The 19,021-nt window shown below is 37.0% G+C and overlaps 2 protein-coding genes across 2 annotated transcripts; one reads left to right on the top strand and one right to left on the bottom strand.

The window, feature by feature from the left end:
- Positions 1–209: 209 nt before the first annotated feature.
- On the bottom strand, positions 210–581 carry LOC115956624. The gene has a single exon (XM_031074944.1). The coding sequence runs from the start codon at positions 579–581 to the stop codon at positions 210–212; it is 372 nt and encodes a 123-aa protein (XP_030930804.1).
- A 2,740-nt stretch (positions 582–3,321) lies between these two features.
- Positions 3,322–12,214, top strand: LOC115955948 (28 kDa heat- and acid-stable phosphoprotein-like). The gene is made up of 8 exons (XM_031074371.1): positions 3,322–3,586; positions 4,815–4,852; positions 7,907–7,978; positions 8,109–8,192; positions 8,272–8,306; positions 9,532–9,617; positions 11,558–11,623; positions 11,876–12,214. Exons 1-8 carry the CDS (start codon positions 3,520–3,522, stop codon positions 11,908–11,910), a joined length of 483 nt encoding a protein of 160 aa, XP_030930231.1. The 5' UTR covers positions 3,322–3,519; the 3' UTR covers positions 11,911–12,214.
- The last annotated feature ends 6,807 nt before the right edge of the window (positions 12,215–19,021 follow it).

The raw sequence follows: 19,021 nt of genomic DNA, 5'->3' as shown, positions 1-19,021 counted from the left end.
TTTAGCTTTCCGGGGAAGGTTAAGGCTCCCTCGTCCTTGATTTACATTTGGACTTGGTCGATTGGGGCGGTTAGCGGGATGAAGCTTGTGTATCTCCTCATCGGGGGTTTAGAGCGCCTGTCATCCCTTCCATCTCCGGTTCTTGCCATCTTTCACCCTCTGTCCTGTCGCGTGTCTTCCTGCCTCTCTCTCTTCCTAGGCTTTTCCTCTCAAGCCAGTAGCGTATCTTCGACATTCATGTACTTGGTGGCCCTGTAAAGTACATCTGACATGGTTTTTGGGTCGTTCTTGTATAAAGAAAACAAAAACTTACCCTTTTGCAACCCATTTGTGAAGGCTGCTACAAGTATCTTGTCATTGGCTTCATCAATCGAGAGTGCTTCCTTGTTAAAGCAGGCTATGTAGGATCTCAGTGTCTCGTCCTTTCGCTGCTTGATACTCATCAAGCACGCAGTAGACTTCTTATAACTATGCCCCCCAATAAAGTGCAAAGTGAACTGGGCGCTTAGCTCCTTGAAAGTACTGAAGGAGTTAGGCATCAGTCGGCCGAACCAAATTCTCGCAGGACCCTTCAGCGTCATAGGGAAGGCCCTACACATGATCTCGTCTGCTACTCCTTGAAGGTGATCAAGGTCTTGAAAGTTTCTAGGTGATCGAGAGGGTCCTTGACTCCTTTGTAGCTTTCTATTTAGGGTATGCGAAACTTTTGTGGTAGGGGGAAGGAGTTGACGGATGCGGTGAAAGGCGAGTCAATTCGGTGGACCAGATCATCGAGGTCGCTGGACACTTGTCCTTTAAGGGCGTTCATCATAAGGTCCATCCGTTCCTTCATCATCTGCATCTCTGCGACAATGTAGGGGGGAGTCGTGTCTGCAGTGAAAGGACGGCTCATGTTTTGTCGCTCTGGTCTGGTCTGGTTGGGGCATTACTACCTTCCGGCCCCTCTCGGTCTCTCCTCTCAGCACTGGTACCTTTTTGGTCTTCCTCTTGGGTACCCATAGCGGCGTTTTTTTGCCGTAACTATTCTTCAAGGTCTTGATTCTGTTTAGTGAGACGTTCCACTGCTACCGTGAGGGTTTGGACCTGCCTTTCTAGGGCAGTGGGTCGTGGCTGGTCTCCTTGAACGTTGTTGGTAATTGCCATCGAGCTAGTAAGTACCATGCAACTCTTTGTCCGGGAAACGATAGGTTAAAATGTGTGTCTTCCCCACAAACAGCGCCAACTGATGATGCCGAAAAATCAACAATAAGCTACACGGTCCTTACGGGCTCGAAACAACACTTGCACAATACAAAAAGAGAAGACTTCACAGAGGGCACCGTGTGGTGCCGGCCAAATACTCTCTGAAGGTCAAGTTAGAATTTCTCACAACTCTAGAGTGCCAAAGCGGGTAAATTATGCGTACCTTGGTTAATGATGGTATTGAGGCTTTTATAGTAGTAGAGGGTTGACATCTTTTCCTTACTGTAAAAGTCTTTTTCTTATAGAAATCCTTGCAAAGCGTATATTGTGGAGTCATTTCCTTGTAGGAGTTCTTTTGATCAGCACTAAACGTGAAACGCAAGGTATTTCCTCATATATGCAAACATGGAGATCAAGCTAAGCTTTGTTAGGGTCGTCAGCTCTACTTGATCCCTTTAGCTTTCTCGTCGTCAGCCACCCATACCCTTTTCCTAAGATCATCCCATCAACTCTGAGGCGCGCTACATGATTTCCTTAACATCGTTGCCTCCAATGGATCCCGATGGGTTTAATTGGGGTGTTACTTTATACCATTTCAAGGGCGAATACTATTACTACAATTTTTTCCCTTATCAAGTGATAACTAACGTTAAAAAACTCTATAACAAACAATTTTGAAAATTGTTTCAAGAGAATGTTTATTAAAAAAACCTAATTTTATGAATATCAAAACGAGGTGTTTTTGTTTTCTAAATCCTAAAAACACAAGTAAACATGTCCTTATAATTTTTTAGAATTGTTTGTAATCTATGTTCTTCCAAAATAATAAAAAATAAAAAAGGGGAAGGAAAGGATAAAACAAATGTTGCTTGCTTGACCGATGGAAAAACATTTAAAAAAAAAAATGATGCCCTATTATTCCCGATCCCAAATTCCCAATCCCACTTTCATTATTGAAGCCTGAGGCTGAAAGCTTGAAAGTTACAAGTAAAGTCGCAAAATAGCAATAGCGACGCTTGCGTGTACGAGAGCCGTTTGACATTTTGGGTTTTTGCTGTTTTTATTTATTTATTTTGTGCGTAATTACTTTTTAGCTATTATATTTTCGGATACTTTTAATTTGGTCCTCAAGTTTTTATGGTTTCGTTTTGGTTCTCATATTTAAAATTTTCTATCATTTTGGTCCTAAAGTGAGTAGGACCAAAATAATAGTAATTTTGAAAATATAAAGACTAAAAATGAAGTCATAAAAACTTAAAGACCAAATTGAAAATATGATAAAATATAACGTCCAAAAAGATGATTTTTCACAAATTTTTTTATTTGTGGGTTAAAGATATAATTTTTTTTAAAAAAGAGTAAATCCATTGACCAATAAAACTCAAGTAGTATTTAAATTATTTATTTTTAAGGATACTCAAATTCAAAACATTGGGAAGGACAGTAAACAAGCTGAACTTTGTCAAGTAGTGAAGGTGCAGATTCAACTTGACAATTAAAGTAAAATGTTTAAACTTGGCTTAAGTTAAATTAAGCCTACAAATACTAAAGCTCAAGCTTGAGCTTATCATAAAATCTAAAAGCTTGAGCTTGGTTTTTTGGCTTGGCTTGATTTGAGTTTTAGTACAATACTGAGCTCAAACTTGAGCTTTTAAGCTTGATATTCAACCCAAACACATTATCAAACTCATATTAAGCTTATTAGCTAGCTTTTTTGGTTTGGACAAATGGGTCTCAACTTCTAATTAATTAAAGCCTTGGGAAGATATAAGTTTATTTGTCAAACTAATATCATTCTTATTACCAAGCTCATAAACGAAATTGGGCTCAATTTGTTTTGTATCGAGTGCTAATGTTCATGACCATTTTTTTAATTATTTTTTTTGCTTAAACTTAGTTCGTTTATTAAATATAAATATAAATCTAAATCTAAAACTAAAGCTCATGTTTAGTTTGTTTATAGACAAACAAATATGAAATTATCACGTCCAACTTGAGTTGTTTATAAACAATTTGGGTGATTTACATAATCTAATTTATAGTACACGAGAAGAGAGAGATAAGATTAGATGGTGGACATAAAAGGATATGATTATGCCCTAAGTTCGAAAATCCTAAGTATACATTATATATTTTTGGAGTGTATCACGAATCGATAGCAAGTGGAATAGGAGCTAGAAAACGAAAGACAGCTGCCAGGCAGGTGCAATAATAAATATCAAGGAGTCTAAGTAGAATAGAAAATCGAGTGCTCAAAACCAGAGGCAGAGCCAATTTCTGCAGAGACACAGACTCTCTCTCTCTCTCTCTCTTCGTTCTGTGCTTCAACTTTGAAAGATGGGAAGAGGAAAGTTCAAGGGCAAGCCCACCGGTCACCGCAACTTCTCTACCCCCGAAGAAATGCGTACTCTCTCTCTCTCTCTCTTTCTCTTTCATATATATACGTAGGGTTTTAGTCCTGCTGAATCAAATCAAATCCTCAATTTTTTTTTTTAAACTAACGAATTTGACGTAACTATTCCCAATTTTCTTTGCGTACTATGTCTGAATTAAGATTAATGGAACTGTTATTGTTGATGTTTTGTTTTTTGTTTTTTTTTTTTTTTTAATAATTAAATTTGCGAAAATAACAGTGAAATTAAATTTCGGATACAGATTTGTGATTTTTAGGTGTGCAATTTGGAAGCTCATTGGTTTTGATAAAGATTTGTTCAAGTAATTGGTGCAAGTTGAGTCGAATCATTGAAATTTCTGTTCACAGTTCAAACCCGAGCCTGAAATTCGATTTACAATATGCGGACTGTGTTAAAAATACTAAAAAAACTATGGGTTAGGAATTAAAAAATTGTAGTGGACGACAGTGTTCAGAAATGGCCGCGTCAAGAACAATTTTGGAGAATGTGTGGATGTTAATTACAATTTTATAAGAGATATGCTATAATATAGTGTGTGCTGTTTAACCAAACGAATTGTTCGATTTTTGCATTTGATGTTGGTTGATCTATCTTCAACTGAAGAATATTCATTTCAACAAATTTTCAGAAGTTATTCATAAAAAAAAAAAATAAAGAAAAAAAAAAAAACAAATGGGAAAATTACACTAACCTGCCTTTAGGTAGAAGGAAACCATAGTAAGCCCCAAAGTTTTGCTGAAATGACAGTCTGTTGCTTGATGTTTATGATAAGCATAACAAATACAATGATATCCTTATTTTGCACACGAGTTATCCTATTTTTGTGGACTAAGCTGCCCTTGGTTAAGTGATTATGTTCCTAATCTGTGCTTTGCTTATTGATGAAATCCTTACTTTACCCTTGAGTTATATATGATTTACCCAAAAATTAGGAAAGCTTAATTGGGTAACTCAAGAGCAAAATAGGAGTTTAATTATATTTATTATATTTGCCACAAAGCTAAGGGAGAAGTCTTTTATATCTGTAAAACTTTGGGGGTTAATGTCATTTCCTTATACCTCAAGTGAGGTTGGTGTAATTTTCCCTAAATAAAAAATTTGAATTGTTGGTACTCTGATTATGTTGCATTTGAATTCAATGAAGTTCATTTCACTTGTTGTCACATATGCTATGAGCTAACTTTGAGATTTGTGTTTGCACACTTGTAATGGGTGCAGTTGCCGGTAGCTCTTCTCGCCCACGAACTTTTAAGAAGGTATTTATTGTATCTTTACTCTTGTAATTGTCATGCATGAGTGATTTATTTATTGTTGTAAATTTTTTCTGTGTCATACTGGACTTACACTGAACCATCTGATGGACTTCCAAGAAGTATATGCAATGAAACATCACAGTTATGGTGCACTGAACGCATTCATCTTGACTTGAGTATGTTTCCAAATTCCCAGCAAGAAAAACTACTAGCACCCCCCCCCCCCCTTCTTCCCCCTCTCTCTCGCTTGTTCATGGCTCAGTTATGTTTGAGTTTTGGATAAGTGGATACTCCTTATGCAGAAATTGGAAGGAAAAATTGCATTTCATGTTTAAAGAACTGAAGGTTCTCTCATTCAATTGGATGTAGTCTGTCTTAGTCTACGGTTGTCAAAATCGGGCGTTTCTTGATCTATAGAAGGAAAACACATGAATTCAGGTGTTAAAACCAAATCATGTCTGGAATTATTATATAGGATGAGTCATAAGTGTCACTGCTTCTTTGCTTTTTAAATAAGTTCCTATGCGATTGTATAGTTCATAGCTGTGCAACAGGTGTAATCTTATGAAAGTTAAAATATGATAAAATCTTGTCTAGTACTCATAAATGAAATTATGCAAAAGGAATATTATACTTGTTAGAGACTTAGAGGTTTAAAAATAACATGGACAGTTATAGTCTTCTCATTGATGGTTTGTTTAGCTTATATCCTTGGATGTGATGGTTCGTTAGGATTTCCTCTAAGAAAGAATATAGGATTAGACTTCCGTTGTCAAGGTTGGTTTTTTATTTAATTTAATTATTATTATTATTATTATTATTATTATTTTTTATAAAAGTAAATAATTCATTGAAAAAGTGCAAAAGGGGTGCAGACCAAGTACATGGGAAGTATATAGGAGATACACCACAATTATGAGTGGAAATTACAAAGACCAATCAGCTTTCAGCTCAAATAAATTGTAAAAGGAATACTTTCCTGTAGCCGTCATCACTAGTATAATGCTCTCAACAAAACAATTTTCGGATCTAGAATTGATTAGTCACACTCACACCCTTCAAAGCTTTGAGTACTTCTTTCATGCTAAATGCACCGCATGAGACAATGGGGGGTTGCATTTCATATGCCTATATTCTGAAATCGACCAAATCTTCCTTGCCAAGAAGCGAACAGATCAATCACTCTTTGAGGCACAAACATTGAATCCCAAATATACAGAAAACCGTAGTCCACAGCTTATGAGCAACACCGCCAATGGCCTGTAGGCCAAATGGCATGCCTAGCCCCTTGTCTGGGGGCATGTTGGGGGTTGAATCCCCTCAATCCTTTCAGCTGGCCAAAAACCCATCACAAAGTAGCAGATGATCCATTGTCTCTCCACTCTTCTTATACTCACAACAGTCTACCACAATTATGTGTTGTTCCTTCAAATTATCCATCATTAGGATTCTTTCTAATGCTGCAGTCCATACAAAAAACACTACTCTAGTTAGAACCTTGGGTTCCCAAATGCTCTTCCAAGTTTAAGACTTTATATGTAACCTCAAACACTCTGCAATTAGATGCGTTTGAACACAATTTGTCTTTCTCCTCTACTCCTGATTTTCATAGGGCAAAGAGCATTCAGAAAATAAACTAAGGACTACACTCCTGATCATACAGCTCTAATAAAACTGATGTCCCAGTGAAGTTTACCATTAGGCACTAGGACACTGCATGTGGTTTGCCACTGAAGCCTCCTGCCTCCTAATGATGCACAACACGATAAAGAGGTGTTGAAGCAATTATTTCCCCAAAACTATTCTTTGTAGATCCTTTGATCCATCCTTCAAGGAATATTTTAGGAGGAGAGAGACAATGAATATAAGTTATTCTACCGTCTAGACAGATATCATTCCATGTAGCTGCTAAGAGAGTGTTGACTAATTATTTTCTCCTATGTCTGATTTAAAAAAAAAAAAGAATCATTTGTTTTTTCCTAAATCTAAATTTAAGAACTTTTTTTTTTTTTATAAGAAATTGTTTTTTATTGAAGAAAGACTACTTCATGCAAAATGGCATGAAGCAGCAGAAAGAAAGACAAAGGAAACCAAAAAATTATGTACAAAAGAGAAGAGAATTTATAAACATTGGTAGGGATTCACTTGATGTGAGTACCCAAGCCCGAGACCAATCAAACAAAGTGCCTACAAATGAGTCAAGAAACTAATCCCCCGTTGTTCTCCACATCCTCGAAAGTGCAATTATTACTCTCCCTCCAAATTCACCATATCTGCCATATTCCAAATACTAGACAAATGCTTTCCCAACTAGTCCCTCTTCCCAATCAGGAGATCTAGTACTTTCTCTGATAAGACCCAAGAAACCCCAAATGATCTAAAAACAAAGCTTCACAACTGATGAGCCCCCTCACAAAGAACATAATTGTATATTTGACAGATTCTAATTTCTTAAAGTAGTTATTATTATTTTTCCTTTGACTCGTGTCTTTAGCATGTCACAAGATTATGGACTAGTAGTATCTAGTAGTACGTGTCTTGCTTTGTTGATGTAATGATGTTGAATTTCTGGCTGTAGTTGTATATTATTGAGCACTCAAAAAAGAGTTTGGGTTAATTCATGCTTCGTAGCCATTTTGAAGAAAGAAAATTTGTCTCTAGGCTAGCTTTAGCATGTCACAAGATTATGGACTGGTAGTATCTGGTAGTATGTGTCTTGCTTTGTTGATGTAATGATGTTTTCTGGCTGTAGTTGTATATTATTGAGCACTCAAAAAAAAGTTTGGATTAATTCATGCTTTGTAGCCATTTTGAAGAAAGAAAATTTGTCTCTAGGCTATACTAGTCTGTTCTTGATCTTGATGTATAAATTGAGTTTTATGTTGTTTTGTTCTTTCTTCCTTTTGCTACAAATCTCAAAACCAATTGTACTAATATAAGTTGACATGAGCAATTGTTTACACTCTTGGTTCTCTTTGTCTATCTGCCTCTTTTTCTCTGTTTTTCTCCTGCTAATATAGTTGAAGAACTGATTTTTTTTTTGGTTGGTATTGTTAGGAAGAAGCTGAAGAGGTGGTAGAAGAAGAGTCTGAAGAGGAAGTAGAAGAAGAACAAGATGAAGAACCTGAGGTCAGTGTACTCTTTACCACTTTAGTTTTATATTTTTATGCACCTAATCTGTTGTAATTCATTTCTTTGTATCTGCATTACTTTGCGGCTTCCAACTTATATATGTTGAACTGCTATCAACTTTTGGCAGAAGCGAAAAGGCACCTCGGGTCTCATTGAGATTGAAAATCCCAATTTAGCAAAATCAAAGAATTTGAAGGCTAAAAATGCTGATGTAAGTTTGTCGTGTTTTTCTTGTGCACTGCCTCAGTAACTTGTTTGTAGCTTAATGCATTGAGTGATCCATGTTGCAGATTGAGAAAACGACTGAACTCTCTAGGCGTGAAAGGTCGGTACATGTTCTTGACTTGTTGTTGTGTTAAATGCTGATAAGTCCCATTACATTAAGTGCATACGAGCACTGTTTGATTTGTGAAAGTTTTTTCTCACTACATTGATTATGCTTCAGTTTGTCTTATTATTCTTGCCATTTGTTGAGTTTATGCTTTGGTTTGAATATTATTGATAAATCTGGTATGTAAGAAATTGAATGATTAAGCTTCCAAAAGTGCTTTGGGTCCCATCTATGGACACAAGAAAGATTGCAAATGCCATCTGTAGGCCTGCAGATTCTACAACTTATTACTTCACCTAAAAAACGAAATTTGTGATTATGTAAAATTAATGTGGTGCTTTGGATTCTGGAGATCAGAGACTTGATACTTGGGTTGTTACATTTTCTTTATTTCACTTCAATTTATACTCTATTTTGCATCTCGAAAGCACAATCGTGTGAAGGGTATTAGTTATCATTTGGATTTGGGACTACTGTGAAAAACATGTCTAGAAACAGATTCATCTTGTAGAGTAGTGATCATAATAACTGTGTTGGTAATTTTGAAACATATATGAATGTTGCACTGCACGCTTGGTCTTTGTTTTTGGCAAATGATTAGAGTTTAAAATTTTATTTTGTTGGTGGACATATTGAATTCTCTTGGAAATGTTAATAACTTGTCTCTGTTCAGTTTTTATGTTGAAGGCATCACTTTTTGTAGTAAGGATTCTTACATCTACCTTTGAGGTTGATCTACTTGGGCTTGTGACTAGTTTGATTAGAGTAATTATGTATTCTTAACTAAGTGTTTTAGGCAGTGAGTAACTACTGACGGACCCAGGATTTCAAGTTAGGGGGGGCCGGAGATAAGAAAAAAAAATCAAAAAAATTCAAATACACATCTATATAGTATTAAGAAACTTTCAACCAAGACAAATACAAAAAAATCATTGTTTCTTAATATATTAAGATGCAATCATCTACCAACAAAAATAGAAGACACAAAACACTATTATTTCTTAATACACAGAACACTGTTGTTTTTCTACATTCTTTTTAAAAGATTTACATGGGCTGGGTTGATGATTCATGATTTTGGAGGGGGCCCAAGTCTAAATTTTTTATTTTTTACTGAAAATAAAACTACTAAAAAATTTTTTTTTGGGCCCAGGCCCCCACTTGGGTCTGTCCCTGGTAACAAGCCTCCTTGACTCAATTTCTATATATTTGTTTACAGAGAGGAGATAGAGAAACAAAAAGCTCATGAGCGATACATGAGGCTGCAGGAACAAGGAAAAACGGAGCAAGCAAAAAAAGATTTAGGTAATTCATTTGAAATTGAAACTTCTTGGGCTTTTGTATTTTTGTGCTAATATGCCAACTGACTTCTCTTCAATATGCATAAAGTGAATTTGGGTTGATTTATTCTTGCATGGAAAAACATGTTTGGTCTTTTCTTTATCTTTCCTTTGTTATACATTGTTTCTTTTGGTGGTTAAGCATATCTTGTAAGGGTATGGCATACTGGTTGGTGGCTTAGGATGAGTTGCAGACTCAAACATCCGGGTACAATCCACACTGGGGAACCCCTGGATTACCTGATACACGGCTCTAGTGGGTGGGATTGTGTATCTGTGGACTCTGGTTTACTCCCCATGGGTGAGTCCAAATGATCCTACCTTGGTGAGGTTCCACGTCAAAAAAAAAAGTATATCCTGTACATCGCACAAATAAAAAAGAAATCTGAATTAAACAAAAAGTACCTAGCCTTTTGTTGAGATTGAACTATAGTTAGTATTCATGAATTACTTTATGTCCATCATGTTAATTATGTAGAAATCAGCCTCTACTGAATCTATTACGTGGAGTTTTATGGACCATCCATGGCTGGTTAGAAGCAGGTTGTAATGGCTTGAAGCAGTACTAGAAATAATCAATTGTATGGGAGGAATTCCATCAGGTGCTTTTGTCAAACTATTAGAATTGCTAGACATTTAGGATGAATTGTGCCTGGGCTGAGGGCAATGGTCTTGTATCCTGCTAGAGGTGATTAATTGAAGGTGAGTCAAGGAGTCAAGGTTCATTATCCATGTTTTAAGGGACTAGAAAACATCTGATGATAAATACTGGTGTTGTGATAATTATTTTCAGAACTGATTGCAGATGATGAGAGTGAAATGTGTATTTGGGTCACATAATAGGATGACATAATAACTGACAAGATATCTGAGATACTAAATTAGAATGAATTACCCTTGAGGTTTGTGTTATATCATTAAGGTTATTAGGGAGTGTACTTATCTCCCCCCGCCCCCACCCACCCCCCCAAAAAAAAAAAAAAATTGAAGGTTATTTGGAAGTGTGTTGCTGGATTCTGAAAAATTTTCCTGATCTAAACATAGTTGAAGAGAAGAATATTGCGGTGAAATTGTGAAATTGTTTTATATGTGAACATACTATAAATTGGTATATATGTGAACATACTCGATGGGAAGTCTATATATATTTAATTTTTTTTTCTGAATGTTCCCCTATGTGACAATTTTGCAAACTATTCTCTTCTATTATAAAGTTAGGAAGAATGAGATGGAATTTTATAAAACAAGATGTTCACACGTTTTGGATGGATCTGCTGGCCAGAGAGCTATGTTTTGGACACAGTACCAAAACCTAATGTGAAGCATGAAACTACACTAAGTGTGTGTTTGAGACTAAGCTTATAAGCTAGCTTTCTTGCTTTTTAGCTTTTATGTACAGTTTTTTAATATCTCACTTTTTTCTCACTATTTCAAAGTACAAGTATACTTTAGCATATTTTCAGCAAAAAGTTTTTAACAAAAAACTAAATAAGTTGTTCCCAAATGGACACAAGTCATTTTGCTATGGTGGCTTAACTTTTTTTTATTATTATTATTTGTTGTGGTTGTGATTATTGTCAAGCAGCTGGCACAGGTGTCTTATGTGTTTCATTTTAACAAAAGATGAACCCTATTAAAACGTCATTTGTTGATATTTAACAGATTCTCATATTTATTCCCCCTTTTTGCTTTCCCATTTTGGTTTTCTCTTATCAAGATCTTTTCATAAATTGGTTTCAAACCCTGCTTCCTGCTCTTAACCTGTTCATATGATTTGCCCCCTTCATGATCCTTAAGTGCTGATGGTTTATTCCCGTCTGTAGTTAATCAATTTATTGCTCACCTTTGAAGAACTGTTCTTTTTCTTCAAGTATTTTGTTGTCTCACTTAAAATTGCTCTTGCAGAACGCTTAGCCCTGATACGGCAACAAAGAGCAGAGGCTGCTAAGAAGCGAGAAGAAGAGAAGGCTGGTATGATTCTTGTAGCCCTAACTGTCTGCCTTAACGCATGGGCAGCTCTCTTGCTCCACAATTCATGATGCTTCTGCTCCATTGTCTTCCCTCTTGAGGGTGGAAGCATTACTATGGAGCAGGAACACTGACACCCTAAGATTTTTCTCCTTTTTTTTTTTCTTTTTTCTTTTTGTTTACTTTTTGTTGTCTTTTTTCTCCCAAAAGAAAACAAATATGGCTCATTGATTATTTTTTATGTACTATTTTCAGCCAGAGAGCAGAAAAAGACAGAGGCACGCAAATGAAAAGATTCTGAAGATGCCAATTAGATAAATCTTGGTTGTTTTCTCTTTATATTTTAACTTATTTACCTGTACTCTGAAGCTACTAAATTTTCATTAATAGTAATGCAATTTGGTTTTTATATTCGGAGAATGTCAAAAAATTTGTTATAGCCCTTCTTGTTTGTTATTGAGGAAAGATTGGTGTTGAAAATTGTTCTGGTAATATGATTAAGAACATTGATTTAGTAGCAATATGTCGCTTTATTGAGGTTGATTTGTGAACGAGGAATATTCTTTATGGATGGAGTTGTACATTATTTCGTTCCTCTCCATTTGTCAGGAGATTCTTTATTTACCTTTTAGCTTATTTTGTTAATGTACAGTTCTTCATAACCTTACTTTTTAGTTGTAAATTTAATTTAGCTCACTTCAGGAAAAAATCAAATAAGCTGATACTTACCATCGCAAGTTAGCTTTTTAGTCACAACCCAATCAACCTCCCCTGCTTCGTCTTAAAAAAAAAAAAAAAAAGGTTCTCTCTACCTCCTCTTTTTATTTTTTTTAAGCTATCCTAATGATTATTGTAGTTGCTACCAATTAATTTTGGTGTCATATGTGGTGCCCTCTCTCTCATATGATTGGCTGAGTTTATTGGCAAATCTGAGCTTTTCTTTGATGATTAAGCAATTATGAAACAGGGAATCTATCGAGGTAATTGGGGTCGGTGTTCTTTGTTCCTTGCTCACAAATATAACAATAAAAAAAATATTTGATGAAGTTTGGGATGGGGTAGCCTCCAAAAACTGACAAAGCAACCGCATTGCTTTATTTTGTTTCAGAGAGTGAAGGAACCTGATTCGAACCATATAGCTGAAGCAAAATTACAAGCTAAAGAACGAAGATACCTTGATAAGAAGGCTTGTCAATGTCAGTTGGGCTTGGGCAGTTAAAAGCAATCATGCAAAAAGAAAACGAAATACTTTCAAAAGTCTTTAAAATTATTCAGTTAGTAGTAAGTTGGCCAACTAAATACGTACGTGGTTAGAACTTAGAAAGATGTGTTCAAGTGAATGATAGGTGAGGAAGATTTCGTTAAACCTATTTGCTTTGCACCAGTCAACTATTTTTCTTTTTGTTGGGCAATAAAGTTATTTTCACAAATTTTTTCTCAGAATTCATTTACAATAAAAATGTTGATTTGGCATATCAAATACATATATCACAATTGTGACGTGATATAAAATGAACAGATTATAGGAAAAACATTGTAAAAATAATAGAATTTTTTTTTTTTTTTCCCAAAGATTTTCCCAGAATTCCGATTACTTTTATTGAGAATTTGAGACCAGGTTTTTGCCGTCATGCATGGGAAGTGGCATTATATATATATATATATATTTATATATATATATTGCCAGCCAGGTGCTTAATGTGACATTGAAACTGGGGAATTCAACGAAGCCCGGTTTGGTCAAAAAAAGTTTTCCTCAACAACTTATGAACTAGAAAAGAAGGCAAGCACCAATTTTGCTTACTCCCTTTTTAAATAAAAAAAAAAAAAAAAAAAGAGTTAGCCCAGTTTGACCTCGAATTAACGCATGTGCATAAAAATTGACTGGAAAAAAAAAATGTTATTAACAAAGCAAGTAAGCGCGTCTCTAGCGAAACCATTTGAGACTCTATAGAGAGCACATGGGATGAGAATATGAAACAAGTAGACCCTCTTTTTTTTTTTTTCTTTTTCTTCTTTTATTTAATTTAAAATTTGGGTGACTACAAAAAAGTAGACCAGACCAGACCCACCTCAATCATTTCTTTTGCGGCTAGGATAAAGAGGACCCACATGAATATGTTGCAAACTTGCAATTCCACACTTTAATATTTTGGCAATGGCATGATAAAAAGAATATACTTTGGCAATGGCATTTATACCCAAACCCATTTGACCTCTGTTTTACGATTGGGTAATGTAATGTAAGCACTCCTCCTCTTCTTCTCAGCTGTGGGCATTATGTCTCTAAGTCTAATCACACACAAACGACAACCATATATTTTCTTTTTCTGCCAAAACCCATAAATAATTTTCATCTTCTGACCAGGCCAACCCCGCTGCTTCCCAAAAAAAATACTTGAGAGAGTCAAAAGGCATAGCAAGAAAAAGGTATTCGTGGTCAACAACAGACAGCAATATTCTTGATTTTATAATTAAATTCTTTCCAACTAAAAAAAAAAAAAAAAAAAAACTAATGCCTTACCAATGAATTGTGGTACCAAGAGTGAGTGGTTAGTGTTTCTCACACACAAAAAAAGGGGGGTGAGTGGCAAGATGGACCAATTATACTTTTTTTTAATGTACAATTATACTTTTACATGATAAACAAATAAACCAAATAAAGAAATTTAAATACATCATCCCAATCGACATACATTATAGTGGCAATATCTATTTTTATTTTCAAAATTTTATTTATTTTTTCTACTTTGCATTGACTTGGTTTTGGTGCGGCGAAAGTCAATCAGTCCCTAAACTAATGGCTACGACACTATCAATATTAATGTTACTAATATTGTTCTGTATTTTTTAATAGTAAAAAGAGTAATCTTTTCCTTTTTTTTTTTTTTTTGGTTGATAAAATATTCTTTTCTTTTTTGTTTTTCCCTTTTTGTTTGAATAACATGCACCAAAGATATTACTTTGAATTGGTTTATTAATAGATTTTTATCTCTCTCAATCTTTTTTTTTTTTTTTTAAGATAAAAATAAAAGTAGAAAACTAATTTCAACCATTATTCTCTAAATGAAATTAATGGATTATCCGTTCTTTACCCATAGTCTCTTAACACCAACAAGGATGAAATCATACCACTGCATTGTTTGGCGAATTGGTATCTTCCCAAGCACTAAGTGTATAAGAAATAGGGGGAGATCGTGGGTTTGAATTTCAGGGGCAACATAGTTAGTATATAAGTGTGTGGGTGTTTTTGTGTGTGTGTGTGTGTGTGTGTAAAACAGCACACAAGCCCAAGTAAAGAAGCAAGGGTCCTGAGCCTGTTGCTTTATGCTTTAAGGAACTGGGCTTGGTTCACCGTAGCTAAATTGGGCTGATTTCGAACCAAGTGGTGCACAAAGTGCAGATCCTACAACACATACATACTAACATATAGAAAAAATATATGCATTGAATAGTAAGGAACAGTAAAGAACGAAATAATGAGGAAGAAAGGAAAGTAAAACATTAGAGATCCTTAGGATAATATGGGATGTTTCATTATTTTCTTAAGTTTTAATACATCATGCTCACTAGGATGTGTTATAAGATCCAAATAAGTTCAAAAATCACAGACTTAGATAACTCCTTAGGCCTCTAAGACTTGCGAAGTTTAAATCTCTTTAAATCTAAGTGTATTCTCTAATGGCTGCTTGAGGATCTCGGACGGTGTTTTCCCTCCTTTTTCTCTTTTTGAATTCTTACAGGGTTTTCTCAAGGATCTTTTCCCTCTAATTTATTGTTGCTGAATGCCCTTTACTATTGGCTGCCCCTCATTTTTTAGTGCCATCCTAGGGTTTTTGGGGTACCATTGATTCCCTCTGTTTGCTCCCCTAGGTACCAGAACCAATGTTGTGTCAGGAACATTGGTGGTTGGTCCCTTCCTCATTCTTCACTATTTCCCTCTTTTGAGGTTCCCTCTTCAAAAGCCCTTGGCTAACTTTCTCGTTCTGGAGGGTCCTAGAGGGCTGACCTTTGATCTTTCTTTTTCCAAGGCTTCTAGATTCCACCTTTTCAAACCCACCTTTTGACTACTTTCCATTTTGTCATTTTTCCCAAATGGGCTGATTCTTTTCTATCAAACTGAAAGATCCCCAGCTATCTTTCTTTATGGTCCATATTCCTGGGTTCCCTGAGGTACCAGACCCTTATTCATGAGTTGTTGGTTCCCAAGTCTTTTGATCCTTTTTTGCATCATTGGGTGGCTGATGGGACATATCTGCCCTCGTTCTTCATGTTTCTGGGCATGCCTCCTTAAACTGTCTCAGTCTCAACCTGGCTTTGCCGCACATCCAGAGGATCCTAGGAATCCCCAGGTATCCTGGTTCAATTTTCTCCCCAGGCTCCTTAGCGATTTTATTATGGGCTCAATTTTTTCCCCTGGTTTAATTTCCTTTGTTTCGTGAGGTCCAAATCTTGCCCATTCATAGGCTGGGTCCCTTCTTATGGGCTCTTAATTTTTCACGTATCCCACTTCTTTTGTAACTCCCTCTCTTTCCATGGAATGTGGCAGTTAAGTGTCTGAGTAAATTTCCCCTTTCACTTTTTACGTTTCCTGTAACTCCCATTAATAACTGATAATAACTTCTCTTATAAAAAATGAATATTGGCAACTGGCGTGTTTTACAATGCATCGTCTTCTTCAACTTTTCTCTACGCTATTATTGCAGTCTCTTCAAGCCATCTTTTTACTCCCAGAGATATTTTTTTCAAACTCACCTTCTTCCTTCCTATTTTTTCCTTTGTCCCTTCTTCTCTGTCCTTCACTCCATTAACTTCTCTTTTTTGTTGCATCGTTATTCCATGGCTTCTTCCTTTTCACGAAAATGAAGGGAGCGTTCTCCTACTCCTTTTGAAGGTAAGGGTTCTTCAGCAGGGTCAGGTAAGGCGAGGTGCAGGAGGTTGTAGATCGCCTAGCCTTCCCTTTATGGGACCCCAGGTACACCCTAGCTTGTTCTTTCCTCAGGTGTCCCATGGCGAAGCTCCTCTTTCCCCTCACACCTGGGTTTTTTCCAATCAGCCTAGGTTTGCCAGTTCCGCCTAGATTCCAGACCCAAGAGAGATTTTGGATCTTCAGATCAGACGAGGATCCTGCGAGGCAGTTCCCATCTTCTTCGACTTCGTCCTAGGGAAGATTACTGGTTGGTCTAGTTGGGTGGACAAGGAGCTTTCTGATGGTGAGTTTGTCAGTTGCTTGGAGCATGTCAGGATTTTGAAATCAGTAGCAATTTCTAAGAATTTTGAAGGTTTTAGGGACGCCAAGGGCCTTAGACACTTAGTGCGCCGTAGGTGTCCTTCTCTCCACATATTCTTCTTTTCTGTTGGTGAGCTCACCGTCACTTTGGAGGATGTGGTTAATAATTTCCTCATTCCAATGTTTAGTGATGAGAATCCCTTTGATATCAGCCTTTCCAGTGAGGATCTCGAGATTGAAGACAAGTTTTTTAGTCACTTTGGCAGGTGTACTGCTTCTTCTGGGGGGAAACCGGCCTGAATGGGCAAGTGGGTAATGACCCTTTCTCAGGAAAAGGACAAGGCGGTTAGGCAAGCCAGGTTCTTAACACTATGGCTCCATAATTTTTTGTTCAGCGAGTTCTCCGGGTATGGGATTAAGTCTATTTTCTTCCTCTTGCAATCAGATTGGCCCAGGGTGCCTAGTATCCTTTAGCCCTCATGTTTTTAGGCCATGTTTATTCTCAGTTGGATTTGCTTCATGGAGATGAGGTTGAAGGAAACTCCTGCTATACCATTACTTCGTCCCTCCATTGTGCTATTCTTCAGGTGTTCATGTAGGACCCTTATTCTGTTACTTTGGCAAAATGCAGGAACTTGAAGTATGTAAAAAATAAGTTCTAGGGATCCCTAGACGTGATCAAGGGTTGTGTGGTAATTCTACTGATAGTCACCCTATCATCTTCCGCTGGTCTAACTTGAATGGTGGTAGCCTTAATCTGGTGGAGTTGTTTGATCAGGCGGGACACTTGAGTTGGCATTCTCCCCGAGAGTTTAGCCCTGGGTTCGCATGTGACTCTGTGTTGGCTTTTTCCTCAACTCCCCAAGATATACCTTTGACCTTCGCCGGGGAGATGAAGACAGCTTGGCATACTTGGCTTGTACCAGCCCTTCATGGCTTCTAGTGCCTTCATCAAGTGATCCAAGGTACATTCACTACTTAGCACACCAGGTGCTCAAGCAATTTAGTTTTGATTAGGATATCCTATCGGTGTTCAAAGAGGTAGTTCCTTTTCTCCTATCCCTAGATCCATTTCTAAGGTTTCAGGCCTTTTCTTATTAGTCGTGAAGGAGCCCGCAGTTCATGGTGCCAAACTCTCAACGAGGAGTCTTTGCTTCCAGTGGCTTTGCTAGCTACTGGAAAAGGGTTCAGAAGTCCTTCTTGGACTTTGTTGGCTCTGGCAAGATTGGGAGGGTTCCTGATCCTGGTCTATTCTCTACTCCCTCTTACAACAAGTGTTTGGCCCTCCCCACTGCTAGCATTGTATCTGCTGCAATAAGCAGTAAAACAGGATTTGTAGAGTGGCATGCCTCTAGGGGTGGCTGGGTGTGCTACGCCAATGACTTTCCTGATGCTTGGTCAAGGTGCAACCTCATTGTGGGCTCTTCCTCTGGTGTGCGAATTAAGAAAGGAGTGGTAGAGGTAATTGGTGCTGCAACCCCTATGGGCAAATGCAAGGAAAAGAAGATCAAGTAGAAGGCTATCAAGAAGGCTGAGGTTGAAGGAAGTGTTGAGGGTATTGAGGCTGGCCATGAGACCAAGAAGAGGAAAACTGCTAAGTCTCACAAATAGCTTGTTATTTTCGAGGAGCCCAAGGGAGTGGACCCTTCTACAGTTGGAAAGGAGGTCAGCTATCCTCTCATCCTAAAGATCAGAGTAAAGACTAACGTAGAGTCTTCTGTCCTTCAGGTCCCTGTGGGTTCCTTTAAAGGAACCTCTTCAGTAGCTGTTACTTTTTGAGCCCATGGTTCTTCGAGGTCCCTTGACATCATATCCCAATCTCCCTTAGAACCCTATAGGCGTACCTGTAGTAAGCAAAAGATTGTTGAAGAATTTGGAGAGAGAGAGAGAAGGGCAAGGCTTTATTCCTTCTTCCTTTTTTTTTTTTTTTTGACATTTCCTTACTCTCCTCTAGTTTGTTGTCCTGTTGTGTCTCCCTTTTTTTTTCTTTACTGATGAATGGTCTTTCTTTTTGTTTGTAGTCTAAGCACAAGTCAGACCCTAAGGGAGCAAAGAGTTAGTCCTCTAGTGATGATGTGGTATGACCCTTATTCACTTATTCCCTTTTACTTTTTGATTTCCCTCTTTCTTTGGAATTGTGTATATATTTTTGCTGTTCTGCCAATTGTTGC

Source organism: Quercus lobata, chromosome 8 (assembly GCF_001633185.2).
Source record: "Quercus lobata isolate SW786 chromosome 8, ValleyOak3.0 Primary Assembly, whole genome shotgun sequence".
Lineage (NCBI taxonomy): Eukaryota > Viridiplantae > Streptophyta > Magnoliopsida > Fagales > Fagaceae > Quercus > Quercus lobata.
Note: the sequence above shows the minus strand (reverse complement) of the source record. Positions and strands in the feature narration are given on the sequence as shown.